This window comes from Sinohyriopsis cumingii, chromosome 6, assembly GCF_028554795.1.
Source record: "Sinohyriopsis cumingii isolate HCF-2022 chromosome 6, ASM2855479v2, whole genome shotgun sequence".
In the NCBI taxonomy this organism is placed as follows: Eukaryota; Metazoa; Mollusca; class Bivalvia; order Unionida; family Unionidae; genus Sinohyriopsis; species Sinohyriopsis cumingii.
In genome coordinates, this window is record NC_142966.1 from 41,360,280 (window position 1) to 41,375,057 (window position 14,778).

The window sequence follows — 14,778 nt, forward strand, 5'->3', positions numbered from 1 at the left end:
AGTCTTACGTGAGAATAGGGGTACAAGAATGCCTCCAGAACTCTAGAATTATTTATTATATGATAAAAACTAAACAATTTTTTAAATCTACAAGTATAACACCACCGTGGTATTTTACAAGTTTTTTTTTTTGTTTCAGGATTAACTGGATTGGCGTATTGTTGATAAAATAGTTTCTAGTGGGATCATAAAGATGTCCAAAAAGATTGATGAATCGACATTTATTTCCCAGAGCCAGTCAGGAGTGGAGCAGGCTGAGTCGGATGAATTCATATCGACTGGTGATGGATTTCGTTTCATCGTTGGATTCGGTATATTCTCAAATGAAATTCCTGACATCAGTAAATTAGTATCTTCATAATCTGCAGTATTCAAACAATTGGAAGAAGAAGAGTATATTCAACTTGCATTAGTATTCATTGAGAACAAAAATGCCAAACTCCATGGAATCTGACCTTTGGATCCATTGGTGGATGCATCCGTCGGATTGTGATGGCTTTTCTCAAAAAGTTTATTTAGGACTTCCTTTCTTCTGTATATCTTCGGACATTGGTGACAAGAAACTTTTAAACCATTATGGACAATATTTGTATATTACTCCAGAGATTGACTGCACGTCACATATGACACAACGGCAGGCCATTGATGATGAAAAGTTATTGTAATGGGAAAGAGTAAATTAGTCGCAAATAAAGAACTGCATATTGATACCATAAACTGGACTTTTGCATCAAAATAGATAAATCTAAAATCTTTGGATGCACTTATACCAACCTCAGTATACTTTCGAGTTAAAAAGTCATTATACTACACGTAATGCTGTATATTTACTCACCTGTCACAGTTACGGTATGCAATATGCAGTTGAGGCTAAATGGTATTTTGATGTTGAAATAAAAATGCAAAAAACCTTAAGGATATCTACAAGATTAAAGATGCACATGTCTCTGTCTTAAATACTTAAACCTACCCGATCACAACATAAACTGTATTCAGGATAAATGGACATAAAATATTCTTTCTGATACAGAGCTCTCTACTAGATAGAAAACATTTTTGGATATTGTAATTACACATTCTACATCTGCTTGTGATCAACAAATCAGTTTGAATGGGATTCTAGACATTTTCCATTCATCTATCGTACAGTAAATACGTAATGAAATACTTACATAAAAGCCTTTCTTGTGTTTTATGCCATCCAGAATTTTCAGGTCACAAATGAAAAGTCTCTTGGCGTCAATGACTTGCTGCAGTGTACAGCCCTCAAGCAATGGTCGCAACATTTCATCTGTTACACCTAACCTTTTCAAAATTACATGTATGAACACTATCAAAATACTATAAGGAAGGCACTTAAGCCATATAATGACTACATTAATGGTTACCAAGTGCAAATAATTCAATTGTCGTGATTCTTAATATCATGCAAATTGAACTGAAAATGAGAATTTCACAGTTTAATATGGTTCCACAAAATGCAATATGTTATGATTGCTCTGTGCTAATTGATCATACAAAAATACAATCATCAAATGAGCAAGAAATGTGGGTCACCATGACCTACCTTTTACAATATGAATAGAAACCTTTATAATGCGGCCCTATATAACTCGGGTATAGTGATCCTATTATAATGCGCATCGGTATAACACGGGCACTGATATAAGATGGGTATGGTCATGGGTCTCATTATGCTGGCTGAAGTATGTTTTTTTTATATAATGTATTAGATGACCAGATCTATATCACAGTAGACCTATCTTGTCTCCTATAAATAGCATTATAGTCACGACCCACTGTAGCTTCGTGAATCAACATGATAGCACATTTATGTTGCATTTGGAACATCAATTTGAAAGAGTATTTCCCTAAAGACATGATTATAAAGTCTAACATATTCTCAATCGTTTCTAAATTATTCGGCATCTTGCTTTTTATAAAGCTCTCTGAATTCCTATTTACATAAATTTTCTCAAATCATAGTGACATCTGCTATGCTTCAATAATGTCAGATATTGTATAATTATTCAGACTTGAACCATAAATTCGGCTACATTTTCTCTTTATTTTCGGAACTTATCTTGGTCAGTTTTCAATATTAATTTATTTGTCTCCCTTTTCAGTGTCTCCCTTTTCAGTTCATGGAGAACAAAAAGGGTCTTTATGTCGCACAATACACTTTGAGAAATGCATGTCACAGTTAATAAAGTAAAGTATGGTTTAAAATTTCGATATCATTGTAGAAATGTTGATTAAGATGTTTTATTGGTCAACATTGTATAATAAGTGTAAAATAGGCCATGTATTTCTTTATTTTTGATTTTTTTATAAATATTTATCATGAGGTATCTATTATATAACGACCTATTTATAATGTTGTAAGTTTATACATCAACCACACTTGCACATCGAAAACAGATGTTTTATCTATTGAAGTGGATACCTCTTTTAAAGTAAATGTTTCTTAAATAACATTTTGCACTTACCATTTTTGATAAGGAGATGCATAATTTAATAATTGCTGGACAACTGGACAGCTTTTCCCTTTGTAATATGTATAACTTTTAAGTTGTAATAATTTGCTTATATTTCATCCAATTTTATGTGCTCTTTTACGATCAGCTTAAAATGTCCTCTAAGAAAGCGGTATAATTTTCCAGTGAAAAACTTGCAAGATACACGGAAAATGCTACGCTAATGAACAGAAATGTTTATCCTTCGTCAAATAAGTTATCACTTGTCCAACTGATGATGGTTATACTCACTTTTCTGGAAGTTTCGTACATAACTCAATCAATGAATGATTCACACTAGCAATCCGCTGCTGTCCAAAACACAGATCATTCCCCCAGCGTTTTGTCCCCTAGAAGTAAAAAGTGTCTTTTTCACCATGCAAGTCAAATGCAAATCTATTGTCTTTGGTAAGAACAATAACGAACAACAAACGTGTCAGAGTAAACAATTTTCACAAATGTAGCAAAGCAACTGAATCCATATAAATTGTTATGCATATAAGAAAGAACACAGTTGAAGAATACGTGTATGTTCATGTGTGTATATTTGTGAATATACATGTGTGTGTATCCATGTAAGCTGCTATGGTCAGGTAGGTCGAGCCGTTAAGACGTTTATTGCCGTTATGGCCGTACTGGATAGACGAAATAAGGAGTAGGTACCTCACCCGTAAGAGTTAAAATCTAATTGCACCATTAATCGATATCCCGTAGGAAATAGTCATATAGCCTCTGGGTCATAACAAGAAATATTCATATAGCTCCTGGGTCATAACAAGAAATAGTCATATAGCCCCTGGGTCATAACAAGAAATAGTCATATAGCCCCTGGGTCATAATAAGGAAACTATTTAGATCAATACTTAATAATAGTATATACACTTGCTTGGCATGAAAAGATGAATAATTACATGCATCTCGCAGTGACTTTGTGGTCCATCCAAATTCCAGTTGTTTGATAATAGGACTTTTAGATTTATATACCGATCTGGGTCAAAGCCTTCAAACACACCCCTCCCCACCCCCGGCCGCAACGACTTTGCCTCTCGGCACAAACGTTCACTCGAGTGCGTGCCAATGAACGCATCGCGCGAGTGAAACCCCCTCTGCGATTATCATGGCAAATTAGTTTTGAACCGTTTACTAGATTTGTACAGTTTGTAAATCCCACCCCTGTTTCGGTACTGCCCTGCAGTTTTGTGTTTTTGTGAATCATCTGATGTTTTCCATTCCACCACCACCATCTCGAACTTTGCCGTGGCAGTGGTTTTATCTTCGACGACCACTGAGTATATTTTAGTATTTGTATTCAGACTAATTTCTTCTGCTCTAAGTATTTCTGAATAGATATGTACTCGTTTGGGATGGTTGTAATGAATTAGTTTGCAGCGGCATCAGCAATACCAGTTGTTATTGCTATAACTCCGACATCAACGCCACCTGGAATGCCCAGGACAGTTGCTATAGTTCAAATTCTACCAATACCCATGCCAACAGTTCCGGTGACGATTCTGCAAATAGCATCTACAACCTTATCCATGCTCTCGTATTTTGAAAGTATATATGCTCTTTAAGTGGTATCATCTCACATCTGTTGTTCCACTTCCGTGATTTCTTTAGCGTTGATCGTTGTGAGTATCCAGCACAGTTCAATTAATAACGTGATCGCTATGTACGCGAGTGTATGATTACAACGTAGCTTTAACGATGTTTCAGTCATATCGCTACGATGTCTGCAGTGTCACAGTTTATAGTGATGTCTAGCACTGGGGCATCATGATGCAGGCATATATCATCATGTTTCACCCAGTCACATTATCCTGACATCAGTACAACCAGTCATAACACTAAATTCATAATGCTGAGCACCTGGTGATGCATATTCTTGAACCATTTTCAGATATCTTTGGTATTACTTGGCAGGGATTCGAATTCACGACCTACCGCAACCGAGGCGGACGCTCTAACCACTTTTTACACCAGAGTTGTGCATTTGCTCGACAGGCAAACCTTATCCAGATGCATCACTACCAGGTGCAGCACGCACAAGAACCAGTTAATCTCGTAGATGCTGCATGTTATAAGCATGGTATAAAGTACAAAATATTTAAGAAATCGCTGTACATCGAGGCGCTAATGTGGTTTCATTCATGGCTTGAACACGATCATGGAACCGGCTATCGTATAAAGAATGAATCATCAAATGAGTCGTTGAGGCCAAGGTTGCATTTGTTGGACAAATTACACTCATTTGAGGCAAAGCCCCGATAAAACAAACATGAATTCTGACTTGAATTTGACCGCAATATGTTACAGTCTTTCAGGTTGATGGAAGGGTAAAGCATCCGTTGGTAAGTTAACAAGTATGGCAAAAGTTAGTAATAGCGTTGCCAGAGTGAGGCTGGCCAAACAAACGTTGTTGCAGATTTGTTTACCTGACTCAAGATATATTTCCTGTTGATTTGTTGATGCGAGAGCTCCAAACGAATTCACCAGGCGGATATCCTGTTCTCCGACATGATCGATTTCACGGGACCAAATACAAATATGTGTTAACCGTCGCGTATGTAGCCAGAAGATACACATAGAAAAACGGAGCCGCTGACGTTCAAAGATTTAACACGTGTCGCACACACGTTCGAACGTATTTATTCACGTGACTAGCTGTTGCACGTGGATCCAAGCATTTTCTTGAAACCATTCCTGTCTCTTTGGCAAAACACCATATGCCGATTCGTCTTGGACACATCAGAGTGCAGAACGACCACGTTATCGTCAAATGACTCAACGGCATACTTGCTCATTCGGGTTCCAGTACATGCAAGAATTGTTCATTCTTTGATCGACCTCGCGAGAGGATGGAGTGCCTTCGCCTGTCATAGCCGTGTTGAACAATGAAATTCCACACACAATCGGGTTGAAATTATCTGATGAAATGCAGACTTAAACCGTGGAGGTCATGAGAGCGATGCCACCGCAACCACGGCGCTTCACTTACTTGAAGACAATTTGATTGGGCATCTGTACACCCCAGGGAAAGCTTAAAAACGGACAATGGGTTACTACTGACCCAGTATGATCCGTCAATCCATTCACGATCCCGCATCGGATTATTATTCCAGGACAACAAAAACACTATGATCTAGCGCCAGACCCATCCGAAGTCCAACAACGAGAGGTAAAGCCTTCAAAAGGAGCATTGGTGCGAGAAGAGTTGGGAATCGTTCTCGCAAATAAAAAACTTAGGCCAAGCCTTCTCGGACTTCAATCACGTGATGCCCGTACACAAAATTGGTGACTTCGCCGGGAAATTTAAAATTCAGTGCTTGAGAATCGACGAGGACAAACCCATACACGTCAGTGCCATGTTTTCCGTATGTGTAATCTTGCGCTGCTGATGTAGACATTCAAAGTATTTTTTGTGCGGGATATATTTTTCTACAGCCACGCGTGGAGCTCGTTTTGCCTCCTTAATATTTTATTATCGTACATGGACACCGCTCCGGTTGCCTAGTGGTTAGATCGTCCGCCTCGGATGAAGGAGGTCGTGGGTTCGATCCCCGACAGTTTCATACCAAAGACTTACAAAAATGGTACTAACAGCTGCATCGCTTGGCGCTCAGCATTAAGAGGTTAGTGTTAGGACTGGTCGGCCTGGTGTCACGATAATGTGACTGGGTGGGACATCATGCTACGTGGCTGCGTCATGACGCCACAGTGCTCTAGACATCACTATAAACTGTCACACGGCAGATATCGTACACACACACTCGTACATGGACACTAAAATTCAGTTTCTGGCTCAAACTTCGAACCAGCTTGGTACATTCGGTGAACTTTACCGATGTGGAAGCTCGATGTATCGTACACGACAGCACACTGACACAGTGACAGCCACGACTGATTCATCAACATCAATTCTTAGGCCAACCGATAATCGGTTTGCACGTGGTGAAACTCGTACGAATAATCCAGGTCGACATCGAAGAAGTATCCGATCTCGCTGATACTATTGTACCCATGTACGTGTTTCTGTATATCCATGGCGCGGGATCGATCCGCTGAAAAACTCAACTATTGGTATATGTGGCATCATCGCCCATGTATACATGTTCTTTTGATCCAGGTACAGAAGGTAATTGCTCGTGAATGTGGGGTATCCATCCACGCCCGGGTTATTCACGTGAGCCACGGTGTCTTGGCATTAAAATCATTTCCACAGACTCCACGTTTATCAAACAGATATTGATTGATGTCCGTTAGAAGTTCCAACTCAAATGCAGCTCATCCTAGGCAACTCAACCTTGAACAGATTGACGTCCGCTTGTAAAGAAATCCAGACGCACGTTTGTTGACGAGTTTGTCCAAGGTGGAATTGAGGAACTATAGCAAATCAAGGAACTGAAGCTGGGACAGCCTTAACGACACTTATTTTTCCATGCTGAATACGAATTACACTTATTTGTGCATTCCTTGCCGTTGCGACTAATTGCATGATCAAGTGGTCACTGTACACGGCGCATTTTATTAAGCACAACTGGAATTCTTGTTGTAATGGAGTATTGTCTCGGCTCTAGGTTTCATGCACCGTGCACGGCTCCTCTGTACGTGCCAGTGATGTCACATGGATATGCATTTTTCATCAGTGGAACTGAAAGTCTCTTCGTATATACAGCAATTAGTCTCAGCAACAAGACTTGCTCATGTCCTCAAGGGTAATAATTATGTCCACAGGCGAGACGAGCTATTTTAGGATCCATTTAGCGTAAAGCTCAAGCGATTTAAGAAACACCTCAACTGAGGCTGGCCGCGATATTAAATTTGAGGCTCAGTTACTATTTACATCTGACAACAGTGTACCAGACCCGCAATGCGAGGGGTGTAAGGAAGTTTGCTTCACGTAAACCTTCAGTCATTGAACGTCCGCGTACATCGCATACGAAACTTGAACAGTGGTAAATTTCAAAATAATTTTGCCGGATTCTGGCATGACCGTACGCTGTGGCTTCTTACAGCGCCCCCTCCCCCAATAAACGTCAACGTCGTCAAGCAACTGCTGCGTGATGATTAAATATAAGCAATGTTCTCGTTAAAACTTTTTATCTTATGCCTGCCATTCAGGCAAAGCAACCGGGAAATATATTTGATCCGCACGTAATGGTCCATCGATGTTGTTCAGCAACAACTGATCAGCTGAAGTCTGAAATTATGAATGTTTGCTTTGTAACAGTAGGAATGGTTGCTTCGCATAAAAGCCGTTGTTTCAAGCGAATGCATTAACAGCGGTTCCGGAGATGAATTCATCGAACGTTCGGAACGTTGCCTCAGAAACCGGTTCGGGAAATTCTGTTATCAAATTTGAGTTTACCCCGGTTTTGTTGTTGTTATTTTCAACGCTAATCTGTGTTATCGCGTGCGGAATGCGCAAATACGAAAGCCCATTCGAAACATAAGTCGTCGTAATTTTTTCACATTTAATGCCGTCCACGACGGAACATAATCTGGCGTGGAATATACCTCGACACATGGAACGATTCGAACGTGAAATATCAAGCTCAACTTTCTTGCATCTGGAATGACTTTGCCCTAAATCTGCGTTGGTGTTTTTTTTTTTTTTTCTCCAATGGCTTGAGAATTAATTTCATCAATAATAACCTCAGTTTCTTCATGCTTTAAAGATTATACTTAGACGACTTAGAAGCCAAGGGGTTGTGTTTTAAAAACATTTCCTGGTCAATAAAGTTTTTCATCTAGGTCAATGGCATAATCATATACACACAAAAAAGCATATCCAGTTTAAACCCCAGAGGTGCCCTCGCGCTGTAATGTTGATATGATCGACAAAGGCATCTTCGAAAGAAGTTATAGCTCCGTTGCACGGCTTCTACGCGGATGAGATGATTATATGGTATAGTTCCAGATCAACAACGCATAACGATCGGAAATATCGAGGACTCCAGACACTGAACCGTGTGAGATTTTCGGTTTCTCATTATATAAGCGGTGAAAACTTGGTATCAAGCGCGGATAGAGAAAATGCCATAGCGTAAGTTGAAAGTTCCTGAAGTTGTGACTGTTATCTCGCGCAATGATTTTACGCGAGAGCAAGGATAGGACGCATCCTTGAGCGCAACTGCGGAGAAAAATGAGTCTGGTGCCATTAAACATTGTAAATGAGGGAGAAATTTGAAAATTGTGCACTGGCAAAGGTTAATGTACAGGCAGTTAATCATGTTTGAAGGTAGAACATTCTTTCAATTTATTGTCTCATAAATTCAAGCTTAAATTGCTTACGGCGGCGCACGAATCCAGTTGGGTAGGTCAATTGAGTATGTAAAAGACGACTGACAACGTGTTAGCATAATTGTATAGGCCCGGCGTGATTCTGCCGACCGTGGAGTGTTTGCCATAAAAAGCAGGCAAATGGGTATTGAACATAATATGTACTGCGGTCTTCCAAGAACAGTCAAGTGAGGAACCGAAAGTAGATACCAGTACGAAACTCACCCAGGGTGCTCCATCGGTGTTGGAAAAGAGAGAATTGATTACGTCAGTTTGTTTACAGAGTTAACTGAAGGTACCTAATCACCTTATTCGACACACTCCGCAAGGCCAATATCAAAACGGAACCCACCATATGTATCATAGCATATTCTAACTTGGAATACGAAGTCCAACAAGTAAGCGGGTCAGTGCAGTTAAAACCCCACCCTGACCTAATTGAAGCACTCAGAGATGTTACTAGACCTAAAATCAAGAAACAGATACGACCGTTCCGTGGGTTAATAGGCTTTTACAAGTAATGCGTTCCAAATTTCTCCGTCATGGCTTGTCCGTTGACGGATTTATCTCGGGAAGGACAATGCAATAAAATTGCCTGGGTTTCATGACAAGAAATAAAATTGAAAGCTCAAAATGAAAGCGTTGATCAGCTGACCAATCCCAAAGTTGCCAGGGCTGCCTAAATAGGTCGTGTTGTGAACTGATGCGTCCGACACGGGATAAGGTTCAATTTCAATACAGAAGCAATAGAGGACGAAGTTACACATAGCTTATACCTGTAGGAAATTGCTTTCTCGGGAGAAACCTTTATCAAATCAGCCTAAAGAAAGACAGATTCAACTACGTGTCTCGTGACTAACCCGTTGACATCTGTTCTCTGCTTGACGAATCGAAATTTCTCCAGGCTATGAAAGAGGTTTCTAGTAATTTTTCTCGAAAAAAAATATGTTGAGTTTTTTGTTTTCTTCGGTTTTTTATAAACATTACCCGACTTTCTTTTAACATTTTTGAATTTTTCTACAATACTGGAAAGTTATTTTGCTTGTTGATATCACGTCCCTATTGGGGTTCGGATGTCATGGACATAAGCTTACGAGATTGGGTAGTCATGTGACTAGCAATATAGATGGAAAGTACCACGTTTAAATTTCATCAACGATGTAGTTTTGTCTTGTCTGTCAGCTGAAGAAAGACACAATGAATATTATACTAACAATTTCTGAGACATCAAAGCATGGTCATATCGATTTCACTTAGATATGTCTTGATGTAAGGTCGTTTAGGTTTGCTAGGCCCGCTAGCTAGCGGCTACGCCTCGTTACTTTTTAAGAAGCTTCGGAGCCTTTTAATTACTGTATAATCACTTCCATGTTGAGCCCCCTCCAACCCCCAACCCCCCCCCCCCGCAGATAACACTAACCTGACCAGCTATCCTATATTGCGCCGTCAGATCGGGATCTATGTCGTTTTTTTCCCGACAGGTCAATCGTAACAAATTGAATAGACCCAGCTGGGCCTTTACAGTTTGTTCTTTGACTCGACTGATAAACGAGTATATACAGTTAGTAGATGGTACCATGTGGTTTAAAACCGGTCGCTTTTATCGATGTACACCTTCATTTCAAAGGAAGATTATAATTAAATACATGAGAGGCCATGTTCACGCCTCATTTCAAATTTTAATTTGTCAGGTTATAGTACTGATGGATATCATCTACAATAACTTAGTTTCAATGAGAGAGATATTAATATTCCCTTTCTGGAGAATGGTTCATTTTGTACACCTCTTTTGATTGTACCCATTATACCCATGATACAGTACAAATAAATCTACTACTGGTTTTTGGTAGTACTTATGTTATTCATCGTTGCTAAGCAATGTCTTTACAGCCTGTTTATAGTGTTATGCCTGGAGCATGGATCAGAGCTTCTGACTGTTTGGTGGACTGGAACTCCATACTGGTCAGGTTTACAAATCAAGATTGTGACTTCATTAAACTCAAATGATATAGTTATTCTGCATGGCATAAAAATAAAAATAGAAGACACTGAATTGGCAACAACAGAGGAAATTGTATGAGCATTAGGGGTAGTGTTTGAGATTTGTGATAAAAGGTACACAAAATGTTGATCTTTTTTTTCTTTATTACATCAATCACAACTTACGGAAAGACCCGGTACGTATAATTTTCCGGGTTTAGTAAAGTCATGCAGATAGTATCCCGCCTAACCAAATCTGGCCATGCATAATACCTGCACTTGTGACGATGTGAACAACGGTAACGAAAACATAGTGTAACCTGAAAAAATTATAAATAAAGAGTAACACTACCGAATGACCAAAGTGGCCGACAGTTTTATCTTTCAGCTGAATACTAACATGGGGTTGGGTCCCTCAAAAACATGATTCCTAAAGCTCTGTAAAGTTTAATTACAAAGACTTTTTAAGAGCTTCCAATGCTTTTAATGTGAGTTGTGAAAGTCCCCATTGTGAACTGTAAAGGCTAGTCCTACTGGCATATGTATAAATTGCTTACCGAGGGTTCATAGAAGATTTCCTTTGTATATACATTTCTAAGATCAATCAAACTCTTCCAGTTCCCACTCGTCAACATAATAATCTTGCTGGTAACAATAAGTTCTGCCTTCAGCTTCAAAATGTTCCACTGAAAGTATAAAATAACAATTGCACGCGTGGATGACGTACAAATTTCAAATGTGATGTTAAGTCAGCTGGCTACAAATGTAGATTCTTGAACCTCCTCCCCGTGACCTGGACCTTTGACTTTTAAGCCGATGTAGATTTTTAAACTTTATAGAGTATCGCGGCAGAATGTATTGCTGTACCAGTTTAGATTGTATGAAGAGAAACAAATTGTCAATACAACTATACTAAAAGCGGCCAGCCAGCCATCAAACAATGATCACGTAGAAAACACAATTACTACTGTGTAGAGTATTTCTTGCCTTTTGCATCGACGGTGAGACAAAAGTTACGCACGTTTGCCTAAAACTATAATCTATCAATATTAATGCCAAATGATTGCATATTTAAAATCTAAATTCAGATATTTATTGAAACATGGAGCTACTGAGTGAAACAGAGACGAAGAAAGTGAGCTCTGAGATCAGTCTGCCATACTTGAAATAGGATACTGAACTTTGGCAATCTTCCAGTAAAAAGAAAAGTGACATGCAGTTTCCTGACTGCATTTATTATTACCATTAAATATCCAGATGTTCAGTCAAACAGATAAAATCAGTGTCTTCTCTAGAATTCTGATGATTGTATATGCGCTAGAATATAAAATAACTTACTTTGTAACTAAACGAGAAGGCTTCATCTTCTGGCATAGATTTCACCTGCAAAAAAACAAAATATGAAACAAATCTATATTTACTCAATGATGTTGCATTAATTTGGAAGCTAATAATGGTGTACGCTTAATTAACCTCAAACCCAAAGGCAAAGAAACACATAACACTAATGTTCCAGTTCATTCTGTACACGATTCGTTTTAAATACACGCGAGTGACAATTAAGCTTATCAGTAAAACAAAATTTGTCTTGCTATTTATTGTGCAATGTATGAAGGCATTTATACAGAATTGTTGAGGACTCAATATGAACAACATAGTGGAGAAACTATTTTTCTTCCTGCAGTCACGGCGACCTTTACCTTTAATCTGTTGACCTAAGAATCAATATACTTCTTTTATAGTGCAGGCCATTCAAAACATTTGGTCCAGGCATGTGACGTAGATCTATGTTACTGTGCGCAAAAACCATTTTTTCTTCTTTCGCAGTGACCTCGTCTTCTGACGTTTCACCTAGATACGAAGGTCTTTATTATGGCATGCGTAAATCATCCACAAAGTTTGGTCCACGTATGGAATGTTGTTGTTGTAGGGTTTAACGACATTTTTCAGCACAAGATAGACTATACATGGCGACCAGAATAAATTGTGGTTGAAGAACCCGTGAAAACCCCAGAAAGAACCACCGACCCAAGAGAAGCTACTGGCAAGCTTTCTCACATAACCACAATAGCCAAATCCGAGACTCGAACCCACGCAGACAGGTCATATGGCAGTGATCCGTAACGGCTTGCGCTTTAGACCACTCGGCCACTCTGGGCCCCCGTATGGAATGTTGAACTAATGCTAGTGTGCAAAAAGCACTTCTTTTCTTTATGTCACAGTGACACTGGCTTCTGACAGTTTGACTGGTAAAATTATTAGGTTTGCTCCCTGTCGAAGTGCAAGCAATCCACAAGGAATAGTAACCACGGATGATGAAACCTTCCATTGTATCTGTGGATGGTGGAAATACAGAGAAACCTTTTTTCTTCTCGAAGTACAAGCTGACCACAGTAATCCCCTCAGCCAATGTTTGTATAAAATCTGAGTAAGCGTGCAGTAGCGTATTAAAATGTTTTCAAAATGCACGTTGTCATCATATAAGACACAGAATCACTATCAGTGAAATATAACAGAAGTACATATACTTGCATTGTAATTTTTAGTTCCCTATGTTAAACATTATATGATGTTAAAACGTATAAGCCTTGGATTTAAAAAAACGATATTTTAAAGATTAAAAATGTTCATTTTCTTTGACCAAAATGGGCAAACCATAGGACACTACTGTCTTTATTCATGTTTACTGATCGAATTTTTTTTTTGTGGGCGGGGGGTCTCTTTATTGGATAACTGTGTAAATATAAGAAAAACTCATAAATAAGGTGCCAATTTCATCCACAAATTTTCTTTGTCAAATGTTCCGGAAAATATCATAAACGACAACAATCGCAACTTCAAAAACAACTACTATTATTACTGCTGATACTACTGCTATAGAAACAAAATGAATAGCTTGTCTTATTGCTGAATGAATTGTACCCATTCTTTCTCCTCTCCCCCTCATCTTACCCATTCGTAATTCGCAATTTAAAAAGTAACGTGTAAGTTTTTGGGATGGTAGTGGATCTCACGGAAAGACCCTAGGGAGAAGACTTACCCACAACGTCTGGTAAGTGTATATGCTGGATAATTTGAACTAATGTTTGGAAACAATATTATGAACTGTGAACTGTCGGACGGATTGACAACATCAAAAGATACAATATTTCTTAGAGTGTTCAAGTATCCACCTAGGTTTCGATTTCTTTACAATAACCACTGATGTCCGTGATCGTGCCACACGCAGAATTCTTTACTGTATCAGATTCTAAGCTCGCGCGATAGTGTGTATTTCAAAATCTCATAAACACGCGTTGTTGGTGTTATTGTTGTTGTTGGTATTACGCTTCAGGGTTCACATGTCAGTTCAGAATATGTAATTTCTATTTTTCCCATTATCTGAGAATGGTAGTCATTTGGAATTTATTTATGCGTATCTCATTATATCTTCTTTTTCTTTTAATAATAGGATACACGTATGCATCTTATGAGACGACGAAACCAGTGAATATACAAGATTCAATTAAAATGATTTTTATTGGGCAAACTATACAATTGCCATACAGATGAGTATTCATTTGGTACCCGATTCGCAATCACTCCGACGTTTAAGTATTTCCATAAGTGATCTACATTTGTTGTTGAGTTTAATTATAGTGGCGTGCGCACAGTTGTGCATGTGCCACTTTTTTCTGACTGCACTTCAGCCTGCTAGTTGTTTCTGGGGAAGGGGATGGTGCCACCTCCCCCAGGCTTTTATGGATTCAAAGAACCCTGATAGTTTGGCCTTAATCTGTGGGTCAATAAAGGTCCCTACAGTTGAATGGTTGGTTGTCATTAGTGAGAAGGAGAGCTCGGGAACGGTCCTGCTTGCTTTACATCGCTGGTTTCTTGTTGAATTTGCCTGGTGTTTCTTGCATTTTTTTTTCTTCTTCAAAATGTTCTAAAAAGGGGGGGGGGATGTTCTATGCTGTTTATAGAGGTTCTTAGTAGAAATCATGTATGAAGAAAGATTTTC

At 38.9% G+C, this 14,778-nt stretch overlaps 1 protein-coding gene across 1 annotated transcript in view; it reads right to left on the reverse strand.

The window, feature by feature from the left end:
* The window catches only part of LOC149796777 (allene oxide synthase-lipoxygenase protein-like), a 68,097-nt gene that overhangs the window by 29,770 nt on the left and 23,549 nt on the right, over positions 1 to 14,778 (reverse strand). Inside the window, exons 2-4 of the mRNA XM_089960645.1 lie at positions 12,117 to 12,161; positions 2,769 to 2,866; positions 1,173 to 1,305 (exon numbers count right to left, since the gene is read on the reverse strand). Of these exons, the coding sequence (XP_089816771.1) occupies positions 1,173 to 1,305; positions 2,769 to 2,866; positions 12,117 to 12,161 (276 nt within the window). The remainder of the gene's footprint in view (positions 1 to 1,172; positions 1,306 to 2,768; positions 2,867 to 12,116; positions 12,162 to 14,778) is intronic.